The sequence below is a fragment of the Rattus norvegicus genome, chromosome 15 (genome assembly GCF_036323735.1).
Source record: "Rattus norvegicus strain BN/NHsdMcwi chromosome 15, GRCr8, whole genome shotgun sequence".
NCBI classification, from domain to species: domain Eukaryota; kingdom Metazoa; phylum Chordata; class Mammalia; order Rodentia; family Muridae; genus Rattus; species Rattus norvegicus.
Genome location: NC_086033.1, coordinates 27,072,068 through 27,091,520, shown reverse-complemented (window position 1 = coordinate 27,091,520; position 19,453 = coordinate 27,072,068). Strand labels below are relative to the sequence as shown.

Sequence of the window (19,453 nt, the reverse complement as noted above, 5' to 3'; positions counted from 1 at the left end):
CCAGTGACAGTAAAACCCACCCAAGAAGCAGACTGTGTCCAGCTGGCAGTACTTGTGTATCTGCTGGGCCAGATCCCGACTCCTGGAGAGAGGCCCAGGCCACAGCTCACACCATGGCAACAGGCACCCAGCTCCAGATCTCTCCCTAGGCCTGTTTTTAGTGTCAGTCAGTCCTCCACCCCCCACTACACCTCCCGTTACCCCAAGTTCCCTTCTAATTCCTGCCACGTTGCAGCAATAAGAACCTCCCTATCACCCTCAGGCCCTATTGCCTCCTTTCCCCTCAGCCCCCTCAGTCTCCAGTCTGCACTGATCTGTGATTTCCCCTTTCCCTTCACAGAACCTATCCTTCCCCAACTCCTTCCACTATGGAGCCTGGTGCTGTTTTCTCGACTCTCCCAATCAGTGCTGCCCGCCTGTTCCCAAACCCTGTCTTCCTGTGGCCCACCACAATTTCAAATGATCTTTCCTGTCCTTCCCAAGGTCCCTCGGTCCTCCTTTCCCCCCCTTATCTCTGTTTCACTCAGGTGGCAGGGTAAGAGGCAGTCTCAGGCCCAGTCATGTAAAAACCATCGGGGGGGGGGGGGGGGAACCCGGCAGGAGGTCAATGAGCCCTTTTCTATATAGACTTCCTGTGAATCTGTAGTAATTTCAAAATAAAAAGTTAAAAACACATTCAAATTTAATTATGATTGAGTTCCCTTCCTTGCTTTGGGTGTCCTGGTTACCCCACACCCCCTGGACCTTCTTAGCAGTCGGAAATGTCTTCTGCTCTGTGGCCACGAGGATGAAGGTGGGGTGGATGGAAGACTTTAATGCCAGCATCTGGGAGGCAGAGGCAGACAGATCTCTGCGAGTTCAAGGCCAGTCTGACCTAGAGTTCCAGGCCAGCCAGAACTGCACAGTGAAAGCCCCGTCTCAAAAACCAACCAACCAAAGAGATTCTATCTTTCTCCAGCCTGAAAATAAATTGGTGATTTGTAGTAGGTGTCAGGCTTCCCTTCCGGGTCTCTATCTCCCAACAAAACTTGGATTCTAACAGATTATGGAGTTGGGAGACACATTCAAGATCATAAATGATTATCTGACTCATGGGATGTCAAATCAAGAACTATGACTCCCTTTGGGGAGATAAAAGGGAAGGAGACACTCCCGTGTGAACACAGTAAGTAAATATTTTTTCTTCTGCATCTGATTTAACTCTTATCTCTAAATGTACTCTCCAGTCCTGGTCTCAGGAGCGGTTGCCAAGGAGACTGCTATCCTATGGCTGGTATGCACGAGGTTTAGCAGGGTAAAGGGTCCATGCCTGAAGTCCTGGCTCTGTGGGCTTTCTCCTCTCCCTTTGTCTGTGGGCCAATCTGTTCCTTATACTCATGAGATGGAATTCGCTAAGTGCTGCACACACATTGTTTATTATTTCCTAGATTTCCTGGTGCTAAAAACACAGGGTCAAGGAACTAGCAGGTGAAGATGGCTTCCCCTCTACTGGCTTTTCTTGTCATAGGTGCCAGCCCCCTTGTAGCCACTCACATAGCCTGAGTTGTCAGTGGTCTCTTCCCGTCCTTCGATACCTTTTCCCTTACCACTCTCATCGAAGCGCTCCTTGTGGGTTCCGGTGTACTTACTGGTGTCTGTCAACCGGTCTACTCCACCCACCGTGGTCGCTTTCTGCAAAGGCAAAGGGTGAATTTGAAACCTTCCTTTCCCTGGCTCTCACAGCCCTTCACCACAAATGGTCTTAGAGCCTTAGAACACATGCTGAGAGAGCTTGTTCTGCCTGGGCATGGTGCTGCTTCCTGAGGCCTAGACACAGCTGTGGGAAAGGACTGTGGATTTTTTTTTTCCCTATCCAGAGAAATCATTCTGATCAGGATACTGGCAGAGGGCTTCAGTTCCAAGCCACACCCACATTGTGCAGAGTTGAGGGCACTGTATCTACAGAGGGAAGATTTAGGAAGGAGAGGGGTGAGAGGCAGGAGGTCTGAGATTAAACCTTAATTTATGTAGGAGGGGTATTGGGGAAGCAGGCACCAAGTCCTCCAATGTTAGTATCTCTCAAGCCACAGAAGGCTCAGGTGTCTTGGCTAGACATGAGACTTGAGAACGAGTCTAATTTCCTCAAGTGAACAGCTTGTGGCTAAGGGTGTAGCTGGGAGATCCAACTACACTGGTAGCAAAGATCTCTAAAGTCTTCCAACACAGGCAATGTACCACAGGCTACCTACCCCGTCTTCTGAGTTACACTGCCAACAAGATTTGGGACAAGAGGGGTTGGGATTTAGCTCAGTGGTAGAGCGCTTGCCTAGCAAGCGAAAGGCCCTGGGTTCAATCCCCAGCTCTGAAAGAAAAAAAAAAAGATTTGGGGCAAGATTTGGGAAGTAGTAAGGTTCTGGGCTTGAGGTGAACATTATCACTGAGGTCAGCATGGTGGCACACACGTACAATACTAGCACTTGGGAGGCAGAAGAATGAAGACCTTCCTGGGTCAACATAACCAGTTCCAGGATAGTCTAACAGAGTATGGGCCTGCTAGACAGAACAGACAGACAGATGGACAGACAGACGGTCAGATGGACAGGAAGGAAAGAAACATCCAAAAGAAGGAAGAGATCAGACGAAAAGTAAGAGCATGACTCACAGTAGCACCGGTGGTGGCAGGGTCCTTGCCTTCCATGAGTTTAAAAACATCTTCCAATGCCTCATCTGGGTTCTTCCCCTTGAAGCGCTTTTGGCCCAGCTCCTTCATAGCCTCTTGAAACTGTTGAAAGTTGATGGTTCTGGCATTCTTGGCCCTGGTCAGTCAGACAGAAATCCAGTAACTGTGGAGGGTGAAGTCATCACCTCCCAACATCTACCTTTTTCTTAGTGAGGAATGGCCTATTTTATCCTGCCAATGGATCTTGAGAATAGGGGCTGGGACAGTTCCCAGCACCTGCCAGATCCTCCTTATAACTTCCATCTATCTTAAGAACTATGCCAGGCTGTGCCAGGCTGGTGGGACACGCCTTTAGTCCCAGTACTCAGGAGATAGAGGCTGGTGGATCTCTGTGAGTTCTAGGTCAGCCTGGTCTACAGAGAGTTTCAGGATAGCCAAGGCTACACAGAGAAACTCTTCTTTTTTTTTTTAAGATTTATTCATTTATTATATATAAGTACACTGTAGCTGTCTTCAGATACACCAGAGGAGGGCATCGGACCTCTTTACAGATGGTTGTGAGCCACCATGTGGTTGCTGGAAATTGAACTCATGACCTCTGGAAGAGCAGTCGGGTGTTCTTAACCACTGAGCCATCCCTCCAGTCCCACAGAGAAACTCTTGTCTCGATAAGACAAAACAAAACAAAACACTGTGTTGTGACCAATTAAATTACCTTTTCCCGGGGTTGGGGATTTAGCTCAGTGGTAGAGCGCTTGCCTAGCAAGCACAAGGCCCTGGGTTCGGTCCCCAGTTCCGGAAAAAAGAAAAAAAAATTACCTTTTCCCGTCAGCCCCCACCTCTGGCCCCTTACTTCACTTTACTGAACACAATGTCCACATCTGTGGAGGTCACTGCCTTGCCATCCATGATGCCACAGTCTTTACAGAGTTTGGAGAAGTTCTTGTTGGTAATTTCATTGCCACTGCTGGATGATTCTCCAAAGACAGCAAATCGATGGAACGTCTTCTCTGCTTCTGAGGCCATGGTCAATTGCTGGGAATGGGGATGGGGTGGGGGTGGGGGCGGGGGATGGGGCTGGGGAGTGAGGGAGGAGGAGATGATGGAAGGGTAAGGAGTAAACTTCAGCAGCACCAGGAACAATTGCTCTCTTCCCTGCTGCTCTCCTCTCTCCCCGACCTTTCCACCCACCGCTGAGCTTCCTTCCCCTCCCAGCACTGGGTCAAGCTTAAACTCCTATGCATTAGGAAACCTCCTTAGCCACCACTGTCATATACCTGGGAGCCCAGGCGGTGTCTGTGCCTTTGTATACAAGTGTGTGCAGCTATGTGGCAGTCAGATGACTGGGGAGAAGGTGTGGCAACAGGGAGACAAAAATGGGTGAAGAAAGCAGGAAAGAAACACTGTGATGTCATAGTGTTACATGACATCACTTTTGGCTCTGGCTTGGTTTCTCTACTGTCTTCCCTTCCAGGATCTGAAGCAGAGATTCATCAATTTCTCATCTCTGGGCAGTGAGTGGTCCAGTCACGGCGCTGAAATCAGCAAGAACTTCAAGCCGGGTAAAGACTGTGGAGTCATGGATAGCAAGACATGCCCTTTGGATTGAGTAATGTCTGTCAGCATCTTCAGCTGATGATCAAAGCCCCTAATCACTTTGTCCCAGTTTACCAATCTTACGGCTTCTGGCCTCACTATGCCCTCCCACGGTAGAGCTCCCTTGGCTTATAAATCTCATTCCTGAAATTTCATCTTTTTACCCTCCCAAAACCTCATCATGACTCCTCCAAATCCCGCTCCTTAACACCACCATGTTGGAAGGGAGAACTTTAGCATGTACATTTTGGGGAGACCCAATCACTAAAGCATTTGGGATTGAGGAGAACAGGGCTGGCTTGAGTTGGACACTGCCCCTCTGGTCTGATCTCCCAGTCCAGGCGCACTGACCACCAGATCTGTGGCCGTGGAAAAACAACTGCAGCAGGGATTTTAAGGAGCTTCTACTGTTGACTCGAGAGGGGAAAAGCACTGCAGTGTAACAGATCCATATAAAGTAGAGTGAAACGTGTCAGAGTAAGTCTCACACTCTGAAAATCCCCAGACATGATTCTAAGCAGTTCCCAATACCCCTTAATGTTTTCTTTCTGGACAAAAGCCCTCTAAGAGAGATGAGCTTTAGGGATCTCACATCGGAGGTTGGTTACTTTCTAGTCTTAGCTATCTAATCAGGTACCAATTCCTATAAGCAGTTTGTAATTTTATGAGCTCATTCCTGCTGGGTGGCGACAGCGCACACCTCAACTCCCAGCGCTTGGGAGGCAGAGGCAGGTAGATCTCTGAGTTCAAGACCAGCCTGGTCTGTACAGACTGCAGTTTCAGCACAGCCAGGGCTACACAAAGAAACCCTGTCTCAGAAAAAAAAAAAGTCCTTTCCATTCCTATTCTTGCATCCTTTTCAAGTCTTTATCCAATTAATTCATTTTAATGTGTACGGTGTGTTGCCAGCATCTGTGTCTGTGTATCATGGAGTGGGTCTGGTGCCCATGGAGGCCGGAAGAAAAGTGTCAGAAAGTGTCAGATCTCCCGGGACCAGAGTTACGGTGGAGAGCTGACATGCGAGTGCTGGAGATGGAACCCCCAGGTCCTCTGGAAGAGCAGTTAGGCTCTAACCACTAAGCTCTCTCTCCAGGCCCAAGTCTTTTGTACTTTATATCCCTCTGATTATCTGGGGGCTCTTCTCTGAGGCTTCTGAACTTTTTCTAGGTTCGGTTCTTTACTCCTTTCTACTCCTTTCTAGCCCACGGACCAGCTCTGTTACCCTTCCCCAACCGTGATTTTCTATTCACTATTCCTGCTGGAGAACAGATTATGGTGCCTGACTACAGGAACACATGCCTATAATCGCAGAACTCTGGAGGCCAAGGCAGGAAGATGAGGAGTTCAAGGCCAGCCTTAGACACATGGCCAGTCTGAGGAACACCCAATACCCTGTCTCACAGAATGACTATGCTATGACTCAAGAGTAGTTGGGACTGGAGAGAGAGTTCTGTGGTTTAGAATATGGCACCTGGGTTTAACTCTAGCACCTACGTCAGGCAGCTCTTAGACGCCAGTGACTTCAGGTCCAGAGAGATCTGATGTCTCCGGCATTGATGGGCATTGCTCTCACATGCATGGACTCACACTCGGACACATAAGTTAAAATAAAACACCTTGAAAAAGAGAAGTATAATCTATGGTTCTTACTGCCAAATCATTCTGCCTAGCATTCAAGGACACAACTTGGACCCAGTCTGTCTCACCAAGTGTCACCCGCCTCTCACTAACATTGCTCTTACCCACAAGGGGGGCCCTAATGGCATAGTTATATGTTCAAAAGGTTACCTGGTGGAAAGAGAATAGCCCCTGAAGGGGAATGAATCTGATGGGGATTCACACCCTGGTGTGCGATCAGTTGGTGGCCATGGGCAAGTCCTTAATGCTCCTGGGCTTCTGTTTCCACATCTGTGTAGTTAAGGATAATGACACAGATTTGGGGGTCACACACACTTCCTACTCTTCAACTCTTCAGAGGAGCTCTCGAGTTTCTGCTTATACTTTCTCTTCTGCTCTCTCCTGAGGTGAAAACACCCCTTCTCTCCCACTCAAACGTTCTACTTCTCATCTGGGCAATTCACCCTAAAAACAAAACTCCTTTCCTCCAAATCATAGAAACATGTGGCTCTTAGCCTGTAGTCTCTAGCCTTTGGGGGGGTGGGGGTTTTCAGAAGTATTGCTTAGGGACCCTGAAATCTTTTGGTACAAACAAGATTCAGCGTGAACACTAAATAATACGCTTTGCAAATGCATATATGATGGCTAGGGTATTGTAAAAACTACTTTTAGGTATTTCTGAATTTCCAATTTGTGCTTTCTTCATCAGGGGTTATTAAAATCATTCTGGGGGAAAATGAAAATCCCTTCTTTCCCACCGGAGACCGGTGGGGACTGCTACAAGACTTGTCCTCTATACATTGATCTTATTGATTAATTTCCCTAGCCTTTTCTGTATTTATACGCTTCTTTAATCACTGGATCACGAAACTGACCAAAACCGTATCACTTCTTTGAATTTCATCTATCCGGTGGTTTGTACGCTGAATATGCTTGAAACTGTCACTTAGCCAAAAGCACAGTTTGAAACTGCTTTTGACCCAGAGAAAGGTTAGATACTGTCCATGTTGGGTCAATTGTACTCAGGTCGGCCTTGAACCTGTCAGGACAGTAAAGAACAATGAGGCAGAACCAGTTTTGTGCGCGCGTGCGCGTGTGTGTGCGTGTGCGTGTGCTTGTGTGTGTGTGTGTGTGTGTGTGTGTCCTCAGGAGCTTCTTAGAGACCCCGTAGGTCTAGGAAGTAAGGAGATCTCAGTGGAAATTTCCCACCTCCTGCCCTCCCCAAGCCCCTGTGTCTGCCCCCTTATCAGGTTCCCCCTGAGTCATCCTGACCCAGAGACAGATTTAGATGCTGGAACCTTCCAGTCTCTCCCTCCCCCTCTCCAAGTACGGCTACTTTAGACACGTGAAAGAAGCCGGCAGGCTGAAGTGCTCAGTCCAGGTTCCCTGGCTTTCTCCAAGTCACGGGGGCTGTGGAGAGCTCTCTTATCTTACCCATCTGTAGCTCTTCTCTTAATTCCAGCAAACTTCTTGTCTAGGAGAGCGTTAAACCTGTGTACCCAGGGGCTAGGCAGGAAGCTAGAATGCCAGGTTTCTGTGCCAGTTTCTAGGGCAATTCTTATGAAGGGAGTAGGAGAAAACAACAGAGGAAAACTTGGGGCTCTGTTTCGGGGATATAGGAAGCTCTTTAGGTCTAGGGTGGTTTTTTGTTTTTTGTTTTTTTTTTTTTTTTAAGCTGGGTCTGAGCCTACCCAGGTCTCCTCCTCCTCCCTCTTGGCCTCTCCTCCTTTCCAACAGACCTGCCAAGTGGGGATGAAAGGAGCATTGATGTTCCTTGGGGAGGGGGGTTGTGGGTGGTGAGGGTAGTTCCCAGGCAGGGGGGAGGGCAATCTGGGGGTCTTGGGGGGAGCAGTCTGCTCTGGTGTTGCAGTTGGCAGCTCCGGTTCCATTGGACATTGTTTTCAACTGGCCTGGCGCCCAGCCCCCTAAATGGCAAGTCTGGAACTAGGCTGAAGGGGGATGGGGCAGGGTTGACTCTGGGAGCAGGGTGCGAGAACGAGGGCATGTGGGGAAATACAATCTGGTTGCTCAACACAACTTTCAATCCCCGTAGCCCATCAACCATTCCACTTCAGCAAGCCCTTAAAGAGCTCAGGACGTGTCTCAGATGTGAATCTTGTAGAAGTCTAGGATAGGAGAGTAAACCCACCCAGGCACCGCGGGTCGGGCCCAGGAGACAGCAGCTCAGGAGCTCTGCAACAGGGCACTACCACTCAGCTTTTCAGAGCTGATCTCGCCCTCCTTTTCGGGGTTGGACTAGGAGGGGTTAGCGCCTCAGCCACAGGGTCTCTTGGGTCTCAGCCCAGGACATCGAGTCCTCCTCAAACCCTTTACTCCACCCTTGCAGAGTTAGCTCCGCCTCCGCGCCTGTTTACACAGGAGTCGGAGCCCTTGGGGGGTCCCCAGCCCCTCCTCTACCCGCCCCCCTCGTTGGGGCCTTGACCCGGGAGTCGCTGTTGGCCATCATCTTTCCCCTCCTTCGTTCATCCTCTATTTATAGCGGCCCCCAGCATTTCCCGCCCCCCCCAACCCCCTGCTTGTTGTCCAACTTCTCACGGAGCAGCGGGAGAGCAAGCGGCAGGACTCGGCTGAGGAGGTACCAGCACCCCAATTGTTCGGAATTCCTGCGCCCTCGACGCCCCGTCCCCAGACACGCTGGCACCACTACCCCTACCTGCCCCGAAACCCGGTCTGAGCTGTGGCCCTCGCCCACCTCCCTCTTCCTTGACCTAGCTCTCTGCTTCCGGGCGGGCGTAGCTGAAATCGTGGGACGTGGGCACCTTGGGTTGGCTTCCCCACTCTATCCGTCGCTGCCACTCAATCTGGGGGGCTAGGAAGAGAGCCAAAAATGAGCCTGGCAGAGCCAGGTCACAGTAGGGGGCGCCGTTGAGGTGGGCGTGGGGATCATTTGGAGGCTTAAGGGGTCCCCAAGCACACCCCATTTCACGCGGCTCGGGGTTGTGGGGAGCACTCGGGGAGCCTACAAGCATCACCTCTGTGTGCTCCCTAGCCGCACCCTCTCGCCCCTCCCCCGGTGGCCCGGGCGAGTTACGAGGCGTGTTTATGGGGGGTCGGGGCGGATCTGCAGGGAGATGGCCCGGGGGCGGGCCCTGGGCGGGTCTGTGGGGAGCCTGAACTAGGGCGGACCTAAGTCAAAGGCAAGTGAAGGTGGCAGCGACCGCGGCGGCTGCAGCAGGTAGGGGGAGGGGCAAGCGCGCCCCTGGGTCGGGAGAGCGCGGGCCAGGAGAGTGGGCATCGTGGTTCTGGTCCCCGGGCTGCAGTCCTGGGGAAGGAGCTGGCTAAGCGAGGCTCTCTGCTGCTGGGCACAAAGGCAGAGGCGCTGCAAAATGCAGGGCGTGTTTGGGAGTCTCTTGAGATGATGTCCTGGGCACTACGTGTCCGCCGTGAGAGGGTGTTGGTCCGGATGAGGACCGACAGCTAGGGACTCATAGGGTCAGGTTTCGTGTTCTGGGAGCAGCCAGTCAAGCCCTACCCATCCTTTTCCGACTGGCACCAGCTGGCTGGCAGTCCGGGAAAGTGCGGAGGTTACGGGACCACCCTATTCTCCCTCCTCTTTCTCCACCCGACATGCAAATAGACTGGGTGGACCGGAGAGATGAAGGCGTGAAGCTTGTTTGTTTTTAAATGGTGAGGAAAAGGTCATGCTGTAATACCTACATATCAACTGAGAACTGTCAAAACTGAGTACTAACTAACCGGACAAGGTCACATAGTGGTGGCAGTAGGGTAGGACCAGAGGTTTTGACACAGTCATGCTCTATCGCCTTGTCAGCTCTCCTTTCGCTTCATACCCTACCCAGCCTGGACTTGCTTGTGTTGCCCCGCAGGCCCCTGCGGCTTGTATTGATTGGAACCTAGAGAGGGCGCGTTCTCTGGACTCAGGAGAGATTAGGAAGGGTTAGTGACCCTGGAATTCTGGGTCTTGGCTGTGGCTGTATGTCCCTAAAAGACCCAAGTCTGTCTCCCATGTCATTCACCTTGTTCCTGTGTTTTCTCAGACCCCAGAGTCAGGACTAAGAACCCTGACCTCCTTGCTCACTGTATCCAGCCAATAAGAACTCAGTAAATTGACCCCACCCACCCTATGCTACTGGCGCCCCACCCTTTTTTCCCAAGTCTGCGCAAGGGGGCTCTGCTGCTCTCTAGACCTACCAGTGTTGATGTACGCTCATTTGTGTACTTGGGAGAGAGAGAGTCTTGAGTCGCCAGAGAGAGGGAGACGTTGGTCGGATTGGATATCTAGGTCCCTCTGTTGAGTACTTGAAATGGTCATTGCCTCAGTCAAGATGCTGACATTGGGGGTATAGTTGAAGGTCACAGTGAATAGTGAACTCTTACAACCCTAACCCTGTGCACCCAGCCAGTGCGCTACAACAGGGAGTGTGGGGTGACCCCTAAATATAGCTTAAGAAACTGGAGCCACATTGCTTCTCCACCCTGGCGTCTTCCTCCAGGATTGGAGAGAGAGGAGCATCCTGAGGTTCGAGTGTTGGGGTTGAGGGGCAGCCATGGGACTGCCGGTCTGAAGAGATGTGCTCTCCTGTTTGTTATTACCCTGGAAGTGGAGTAGGGGAGCCAGAAAAGCCATTTGTGTGTCTTGGAGTTTTCAGTGCTGGGGTCCTTCTGCACCTTGCATTACCCTGGGCAGAGAGTACACCCCCAACCCCCACCCCCAGCCCCCACCCCCGGACTTAATGTTTTGTATCGGTTTTAGGGACAGGGTTTCTCTGTGTAGCCCTGGCTGCCCTAGGTCTCTCTCTGTAGACCAGGCTGGCCTCTAACTCAGAGATCTGCCTGCCTCTGCCTCCCGAGTGCTAGGAACAGAGGTGTGTGCCCACTGCCTGGTGTGCTCCGTAACCGCCTGGCTGGTTTACAGTTTTCTTATCCTTCCAGGCCACCATGGCAGAGCTTCAGGAGGTGCAGATCACTGAGGAGAAGCCACTGTTGCCAGGACAGACGCCTGAGGCTGCCAAGGTTTGTAGAGACTCTCTGACTTCCCTGCCTTAAGCCCATGCTCTGAAAGATCCCCCCCCCTGCTCCCCGACTCCCCAGGCCCACAGCACTCATTCTAATGCACACCCCTCCTTTACCCATCTCCTCCCATCTTTCATCCTAGACACTGTAAAAGGGAGCCCACCAAACCTCGTCTCGTCACTACACTAACCTTCACCCTCTCCTGTCTTGTTTTTTGTCGCTCTCTCTGTATTTGGTGTCTGTTGGTCTCTCTTTACCTCTTTGTGTCCATCTCTCCATCGGTTGTGTGTCTCTGTCCGTGTGTATGTCTGTGTGTGTCTCTCCAGGAGGCTGAGTTAGCTGCCCGAATCCTCCTGGACCAGGGACAGGTAACTGGGGGACTGTGCCGGGGTGGGAGAGGAGCTCTTCTGTCCCCCAACTGAGAGGCCCTCAATCTGGCCCTCTATTTTTTTCCTATTTCTCACATTTCTCCTCTTTTCCCTCCTTTTTTTCTCTTTGAGTTCCTTAATCTCTGATTTTTTTTTAATGATTTTTCTACCCTCAGACCCAATTCCATCATATTTCCCTAGAGACTCATTGATCCTGTTTTTAATAGATGGTTCACTTATTTTTGCCTTTCCCCCTTTGGAAAACTTTTAGTATATTTCCTCCCTGAAGGTAAGCTTTTTTTTCTTACAGACTCATTCTGTGGAGACACCTTATGGCTCCGTCACTTTTACCGTGTATGGCACCCCCAAACCCAAACGTCCAGCGATATTCACCTACCATGATGTAGGACTCAACTGTAAGACCTTCATTTCTTTTCCTACATCTTTCTGGGAAGAGGCAGGGAAGGGGAAAGTGTACAGGGGCATAGTCAGGATGGTCAGGCAGGGAACCCAGCGGCACACCAGAGAGAGATTCCCCCGCTAATGTGGGGTAGCATCAAAGCAAGAGGGTGGGTTCTGACACTAGGGTGCTTTTTCCCTCTGATTTTGTTGTTGGGTGGGGAATGTGGGTTCTCTTTAGATAAATCTTGCTTCCAGCCACTGTTTCAGTTCGGGGATATGCAAGAGATCATACAGAACTTCGTGCGGGTCCATGTGGATGCCCCTGGAATGGAAGAGGGGGCACCTGTGTTTCCTCTGGGGTAAGAATTAGTTCCTTACCAGGCAGGTCTCTCTCTGTCTCTGTCTCTCTGTCTCTCTGTCTCTCTGTCTCTCTGTCTGTCTCTCTCTCTCTCTCTCTCTCTCTCTCTCTCTCTCTCTCTGTGTGTGTGTGTATGTAGGGGGAAGCAAGATAGTGCACAGTGTACCAGAGAGGATGGATGTGAAGGAGGCATAGAAGGCTCTGGCAGAGAATACAGAGATTACGACAGGGAAGAGGTCTATGGGTACAGACTGGTAGCTAACATTTTTTTCTTTTCCAGGTACCAGTACCCATCTCTGGACCAGCTTGCAGACATGATTCCTTGCATCCTGCAGTACTTAAAGTGAGAGTCCTTCAAATTTTCTTTTCAGCACAAAGAAGGCCCTAGAGTGTGGTCACCATGGTTTCTGGGCTAATTTTGGTCTCAGTCCGTCTTCCTCTTCCATGGATTTTCACCTTGATTGTTAGAAAGGGCAGTGGGCTTGGACTATTGACTGCAATGATCAAAGTAATCTTACTACTGATCGGGAGAAAGAGAACAAAAGGGTTTGTACTTGTCCCCATCTCAGGCTTAGGGGAAGCTTCTCCGACTTGGAAGTTAGGCAAGAGGAGGTGTGGGTGACCTCATCCCTGAGGAACTAGATAGACCTGTCTTGGTCCCCATTCCTGTCTCCCATGATCACATTGGACACCAGGAGACAGGTGTGTAAGACAGTGGGGGAAGGAAGACGAGCCTCACAGGCATGCGGAGGAAAATGCTGATTCTTGGGTGTTTTCTCTTTCTCGGATTTACTTTTATTTTATAGATTTTATTTACTTTATTGATTTTATCTATTATCTGAGAGTGTTTGCTGCATACATATATGGGCACTACCACATATGTCTGGCGACCACAGGGGCCAGAAGAGGGCATTGGAACCTCTGGAACTTGAATAATCGGTGGTTGAGGGCCACCAAGGAGGTGCTGGGAACTGAACCTGGGGCCTCTGCAAAAGAAGGAAATGCTCTTGACTGCTGAGCCGTCTGGTCAGCCCCGGGTTCCTGGGATCTTTTCTTGGTCTAGCTTTTCCTGGGCACCATGGCTCTCAGCAACTCTGGTTTTCTTCCTTTCCTGCCTCCTCCATTTCTCCCAAATGACTAACACCTCACCTGTTTCATAGTTTGCTCTAAGGTCCATAATCCTAGTTCCTCTGTAGGGCCAGGGCTGAGAACACATTAAACTCATTTCAGAGAGTTGGGAATCGATAAGCTGTGTGTGTAGGCAGGGATGTCTTTTCAAGACACTAGTTCTCCGGGAGGAAGCTGAGGGTAGACTTCAGGCATCTACACCAAGTATCAGGCATTCTTGGTGCCGTTTTACACCCCGAACTGAACGTCCTTCGCTGTCCTCTTCTGTGGCTATGACCTTGGGAAGATGATGAGTTTGAGGAAATTGGGCCGTGACAGATTTTTGGCTGCTAGAACCCGTGACATGTACATTTACCTTTTACAGTTTCTCTACGATAATTGGAGTTGGCGTTGGAGCTGGAGCATACATTCTGTCACGATACGCTGTAAGAAGCAAAAACTGCTAGAGTGGGGAGTGGTGGGTCCCCCATATTAGATAGAATATTGCAGGAATGAATGGTCCACATTCCTGTCACCCCAGAATTTTGGAAGGAAATAGGGAGCAGGGTCATATAGGAGTCTGGGGAGATAAGTGGGGCTCAGCGAGGTGGGGACAAAGTGGCCGGTTCTGATCTCCTTTATGTCATCCCTTAGCTGAACCACCCGGACACCGTTGAAGGTCTTGTTCTCATCAACATTGATCCCAACGCCAAGGGCTGGATGGATTGGGCAGCCCACAAGGTTCGGAGGGCCTTGTGTGCTGACGTCTAGGGTGGGGACTCTTCCTTGGATGGCACTACTGGTTTAACTGAATAGATTTGGACCTTCAAAGGGGGAATGGTGGGGCCCAAAAATGAGGTTGTGTTGCTTTGCCTGGGTCTCTTTCTCCACAATATCCTGAACTTGTTCACCTGTCCTCGCAGTTAACCGGCCTTACGTCTTCCATTCCGGAGATGATTCTTGGGCACCTTTTCAGCCAGGTAATTGGTTGTGGGAGGTGGAAGAAGTAGAGGTGGACAGCGGGGACTCGAATGCTTTGGGAGGACTTCCTCAGCTGGCACAGGATCCTGAGGGTGTTAAGACCGTTTCCGTCACCGTTGGCTTCTTTTTCCCACCCTGATTCATCCCTTCGGTGCTGCAGGAAGAGCTTTCTGGAAATTCTGAATTGATACAGAAGTATAGAAGTCTCATCACACACGCGCCCAACCTGGAGAACATCGAACTGTATTGGAACAGTTACAACAAGTGAGTGGGCCGTGAGCAGTGTGCGCTGCGGGCAGGGTTGGCTGGGCAGCTTCAGGGCAGGGGTAAGGGCATCTCTCATTCTTGGGCCCTTCTTCTCCCTTAGCTGCCTCTGACCAGAGATCTAGGGCACAGGTGATTACAGGTGGTGTGCTCTTGGCCTGCGCCTGCCATTTTTTATGGTATCCCCTCCTCCCTTTTTGACTGCTGCGGGGATCAAACCTGGTTCCTAGCTAAGCAGGAACCTTACCAAGTTATAAATCCTCCCCCTGGTATTTACTTTTAATCACCAACAGCTGACTATAGATAGGAGCTAGCTTCCTACGGAGGAGGTAGCTTATCTGGGTAGACAACCATGCCTGTCAAAAAACAACTTCTCTTTGAACCCTCCGCAGCCGCCGAGACCTGAACTTTGAGCGAGGTGGTGAGATGACCCTCAAGTAAGACGTTGGTAGATGCGGCTTTGTCCTGTCTCTGCACTGCCCCTGGGTACCAACATCCCTTAACCTTTGTAGAGAAGTTACCAGTCTCCCTTATCCCATCCTGTGTAACAAGTTGGCTCCCTCTGGGGCTTCCCTCGTTGATCGCCTTGCTGAGTCAGCAGGACGAAGGCAACTGGTTCCTCCTTGGAACCAGACTCCTGTTTGGTTGCTTTTCTGGGAAGCGTGGGTGAGAGGGTACAAGGCTCACTGTCTTCTTCCTGACCCTGTGCCTCTAGGTGCCCCGTGATGCTGGTGGTAGGAGACCAAGCACCTCATGAAGATGCCGTGGTCAGTAGGGGCTTTTGGGGATGTTGGGGTCTTGCTAACACTGGGTCCACCCAAGCAGTGGGTCTTGGCGAGCTACAGACTCGAAAACTCCGGGACAGGAGTAGCAACTCTAGGGCCTTAGGAATTTGACTTCTGTTAAGAAGTAATTGGGTGGGGGCTGACAAGGAGAGGGGAAAAGATCAGGGCCCCTTGGAGGGTTGTGGAGAGGGCGACCTCATTCACTCCACCTCCTACTTATTCCAGGTGGAATGTAATTCAAAACTGGACCCCACACAGACCTCATTCCTCAAGGTTAGTGGGCCTCCTCTAAGCCTCACTTGCTCTCCGGCCCCCAGGGCAGGGGCATACATACTCTAAATTCCATCGTCTAAGCTTTGTGGGTTCATTATGGGTCAAGGAAGAGAAGAACAGAGAGAGGGAGCTGGGAGGAGCGAGCCCCTCTCCCTCTGCACGAATCTTTTGATATCTCCATGGATCCTTCTTTTCTGGGCGTTTCTTTCCTGAGCAGATGGCGGACTCTGGAGGTCAGCCGCAGCTGACTCAGGTGAGCGAGCACCCTGCTGGTCCTGGGATGAGGAAACTGGACGGCTCATTAGGGTTGCTGAGCAGTGCCCTTTGCCACTGCTGTGTCTTTTACGGTGCCCAACCATCTCTCCTCTTTCCTTGCCCCCACAGCCAGGCAAGCTGACAGAAGCTTTCAAGTACTTCGTGCAAGGCATGGGCTACAGTGAGTATTGGGACAGAGGCTGATAAGAGCACTGTGAGGTGGACCTATTTTAGGCTAATCCTTGGACTCGTTGTCTTACAAGGCAAGCTCGCTGATTCTCTGGCCGCAGCTTGTCTTCACCTAGGCACCGCCGGAAGTTACCTGCCGCCTTCCCCACTCCTCTCTGATGGCTTGCTTATGATTCTGTATCTACAGTGGCCTCATCCTGTATGACTCGCCTGTCTCGGTCTCGCACAGCATCTCTGACCAGTGCGGCATCCATCGATGGCAGTCGGTCCCGATCCCGCACCCTGTCGCAGAGTAGCGAGTCTGGGACTCTCCCTTCTGGACCCCCGGGGCACACCATGGAAGTCTCCTGTTGAGCGACCCTCTTTGCCTTGGTGTGGAACCCAGCCCTCACCTCCCGCAGCACTAACTTAAGAGGTGTTTTCAGGGCAATGGGCCAGAGTCAGCAAGGAAAATGGGCAGATTGTGCAGGGAGATGATGACCTTGATCTTTAATTGCTACCCTAACCTTGACCTTTAACCTGTGATATCCTCTAGCTCCTCGGTGAGGTGTCCTAATATCTCTTAGAGATCCAGGCCCCCTAAGTCATCTCCTCCTCCCGTTTTGGTCTTGAGAAGGCTTTTATGTTCCCTCTCTGACCTGGGTTCTATAGATGAGGAACAATAAGTTGTTTTAGCTGTCACGGGGATGCCATCACTCCCCCTCTTTAGCCCATATTTGCAAGGGTAGGAGAGTGTGTGTATGTGTAGGGTTGGTGGTGGGATATGAGGAGCTCCATTCCCCCAAAGCTGACACAGTGCCTTGACGTTTAAGGCCTCTGAAGGCAATGCTCCTAAATGGATGTCTCTCAGGGGAATATTTGCTGGTGTGTTACTGATCCTTAACGTGATAGACATATCCAGCATGTAAAAAGAAAGTCAGAACGGGAGATGGTGGCCAGTGAAGAACAATGGTAAACACATTGAAGCAGGGGCATTAGGGAGGGGCCCGGGTCCTTTGGCCGCACTAACTTTAATAGCTGTCAGTGTGCACCTAAAGTGGGACTGGGGGAAAGAACTTAGGTCCGACTGCTTGGGGTTTGGCATCAGGGTGGGAAGGGCTACCTCAGACTCTGACCATACTCTTGTGTGTAGGGTGTGACCTCCTGTCTCACACAACTTCTGCTGTGACAATAAAAGATAGAGGAAACTGAGCACCGTTGTTAATCCGGGTCTGCATGTGCCTGTACCCCACCCCTTTCTTACCCTTCCCCTGTTCCTCCTAAAGCAACGATGACCTGGGATGGCTGGCGGGGTATATAAGCTTCACAGAGTGTGACCATGGGAGCCAAGAAAACAGTGTCGTTCTTTTTACTAATAACATTTTTAAGCTTGGGAAAGAGGAGCTGTTGTAGATCTTAGAAGGCTTTCTTGTTGTTTGTGAAAGACTGTAGGATTTCAGAGATGTCATCAATATCGTGCCCTTTAAGAAAACTGACTGAGGGGCTGGAGAGATGGCTCAGTGGTTAAGAGTACTGACTGCTCTTCCAGAGGTCCTGAGTTCAAATCCCAGCAACCACATGGTGGCTCACAGCCATCTGTAATGGGATCTGATGCCCTCTTCTGGTGTGTCTGAAGACAGCTACAATGTACTCACATACATAAAATAAGAGAAAGAAAGAAAGCTGGGTGATGGTGGCACACACCTTTAATTCCAGCACCTGGGAGGCAGAGGCAGGAGGATCTCTGAGTTCAAGGTCATCCTAATCTAAAAGATGACTCAATTGATACTTCCAGAGGACCTGGGTTCAATTCCCAGCACCTACATGGCAGCTCACAACCATCCATAACTCTAGCCCCCAGGGATGCGTGCCTTTTTCTAGTCTTGGAGGAGCACTAAAGGCCATGTCTGTGCACCACGGACAAACATGCAGAGAAATCACACACATACATGAACTAAAATTTAAAAAAAAAAAAAAAGACAAAGGAATGGAACTCCTTAAAGACTCATCTTTCAGGATCCTCCTTGGAGTTACCCAGAGAACATTTTAGATGGATCATTCAGCAAAGTAGTAAACCCAGACTCGGAATGCGACTTACTACAGGGGATGTGCTGCTTATAACTTCATTTGTGATTCAAGAAGGTCACAGCAAAAGGGACTTCCTTTGAGGATTTTATTCATTGATGGATTCCAGGGCGTCTGGGGGCAAAGCTATGGTTCTGTAAGAGGCTGTCAGCCAAATATGTGTAACAGCCATGGGGATTCAGATGTCTTGTAGTTGATGCAAGTTCCTTCTTGGACTCTTGAGGGGGAAAGGAGAAGCTGGGGAGATGGCCCAGCATGTAAAGTCCTTATGCAGCCATGAAGACCCGTGATCTGATCCCTAGCACACACTAAAAAGTCTGGGTTTGGCTGTGCACTTATAACCCCAGTACTGGGAGGCAGAGGCAGGAGGTCCCTGAGCTCATTAGCTGGCCAGTCTAGCCAATCGGTGGACATCACTAGCTGGCCAGTCTAGCCAATTGGTGGACATCACTAGCTGGCTAGCCTCGCCAATCGGTGGACATCACTAGCTGGCCAGTCTAGCCAATTGGTGGACATCACTAGCTGGCTAGCCTCGCCAATCGGTGGACATCACTAGCTGGCCAGTCTAGCCAATCGGTGGACATCACTAGCTATCCGGTCTGGCCAATCAGTGGATGCCACTGGGATCTAGTATTGAGAGTACTTTCTTCCTGAGGGTGTGGAACTAAGCAATGTGTGTCTCCCCCTCAGGAGGCCCCAGTAACAAAGCTAATGAGTCCAATTAAGCTTCCCTAGAGATTGTGGGCAGCTTTAAGGCAGGCGCACTGGAAGGTCTGTACCCAGCATAGGCGGTGACTCCCCAATGCAGGCACAGCTCCCTTCTAGTCTTCCCTGGGCTATATATCCTAGCTCCTCTCTGAGATCCAAGGCCTCATGGGATGTGGGCACATAGGGTTGAGTTCTCAGGTCAGGATCCTATGACCCTGCTTCCTTCCTGCATGTCAACAAGCTTAGCTATGGTGATCTTTTACAAGCAGGCAGGACAATGGTGGCTGTTTGACTTACAGGGTTGTGACAGACAACACCCAGCCTCAGAAAATTAGGTGTAAATGATGAAGGATTCAATCCAAAGTCCACCTCTGCCTTCACATGTAGGTATGTGGACATAAACACTTAGTGCACTGCAAACATGCGCATGCGTGTGCTTGAGTGTGAGCTTGTGCACATGTGCACCCACCCACCCACACAAGTATGAAGGAGAAAGCACTTTATGAATAATGTGGAGAAGATATTTGCAGTCATTAAAGCTTGCTTTATGGAAGTCCCAATTGTACCATTTCTTCAGTGGCAGTGGGTGGCAGACTGAGCCCGTTGGCATCAAGTGCTCACATTCCAACATGGTAGTGAGCCAAGCTACGTCCTCAATGCTGAGGCTTTCCCCTTTTTCCTCTTCTTTCTTGTACTGGGGATTGAACCCAGGACCTTGTGCATGCTAGGCAAGTGCTCTACTACTGAGCTATGGCCCTACCCCTAAGCCTGTTTAGATGTTGTAGGCCAGTGTCAGAAGAGGGTGTTAGTGGGTTGGGGTTAGCTGTTGGAT

At 50.6% G+C, this 19,453-nt stretch overlaps 2 protein-coding genes across 17 annotated transcripts; one reads left to right on the top strand and one right to left on the bottom strand.

The window, feature by feature from the left end:
* Positions 1-651: 651 nt before the first annotated feature.
* Positions 652-4,064, bottom strand: Tppp2 (tubulin polymerization-promoting protein family member 2). 6 transcript variants are annotated; one of them, XM_039093586.2, is made up of 5 exons: positions 3,937-4,036; positions 3,513-3,736; positions 2,642-2,795; positions 1,534-1,671; positions 652-825 (listed from the first exon to the last, which is right to left on the bottom strand). In XM_039093586.2, the coding sequence occupies exons 2-5, from the start codon at positions 3,683-3,685 to the stop codon at positions 652-654; spliced, it is 639 nt and encodes a 212-aa protein (XP_038949514.1). In that variant the 5' UTR covers positions 3,686-3,736; positions 3,937-4,036. The 6 variants fall into 6 exon arrangements, with proteins under 6 accessions (XP_038949514.1, XP_038949516.1, XP_038949517.1 ...); XM_039093588.2 differs by having other exon boundaries at positions 3,518-3,736; positions 3,937-4,018; XM_039093589.2 differs by having other exon boundaries at positions 665-959.
* An 80-nt stretch (positions 4,065-4,144) lies between these two features.
* Positions 4,145-17,040, top strand: Ndrg2 (NDRG family member 2). 11 transcript variants are annotated; one of them, NM_001270862.1, is made up of 16 exons: positions 8,401-8,468; positions 10,787-10,867; positions 11,194-11,235; positions 11,546-11,651; positions 11,876-11,996; positions 12,276-12,338; positions 13,488-13,548; positions 13,757-13,843; positions 14,026-14,082; positions 14,244-14,347; positions 14,740-14,784; positions 15,063-15,114; positions 15,358-15,405; positions 15,623-15,658; positions 15,790-15,841; positions 16,037-17,040. In NM_001270862.1, exons 2-16 carry the CDS (start codon positions 10,793-10,795, stop codon positions 16,201-16,203), a joined length of 1,116 nt encoding a protein of 371 aa, NP_001257791.1. In that variant the 5' UTR covers positions 8,401-8,468; positions 10,787-10,792; the 3' UTR covers positions 16,204-17,040. The 11 variants fall into 11 exon arrangements, with proteins under 11 accessions (XP_063130001.1, NP_001257791.1, NP_598267.2 ...); NM_001270863.1 differs by lacking the exon at positions 8,401-8,468 and adding an exon at positions 9,019-9,068; XM_063273927.1 differs by lacking the exon at positions 8,401-8,468 and adding an exon at positions 9,062-9,520.
* The last annotated feature ends 2,413 nt before the right edge of the window (positions 17,041-19,453 follow it).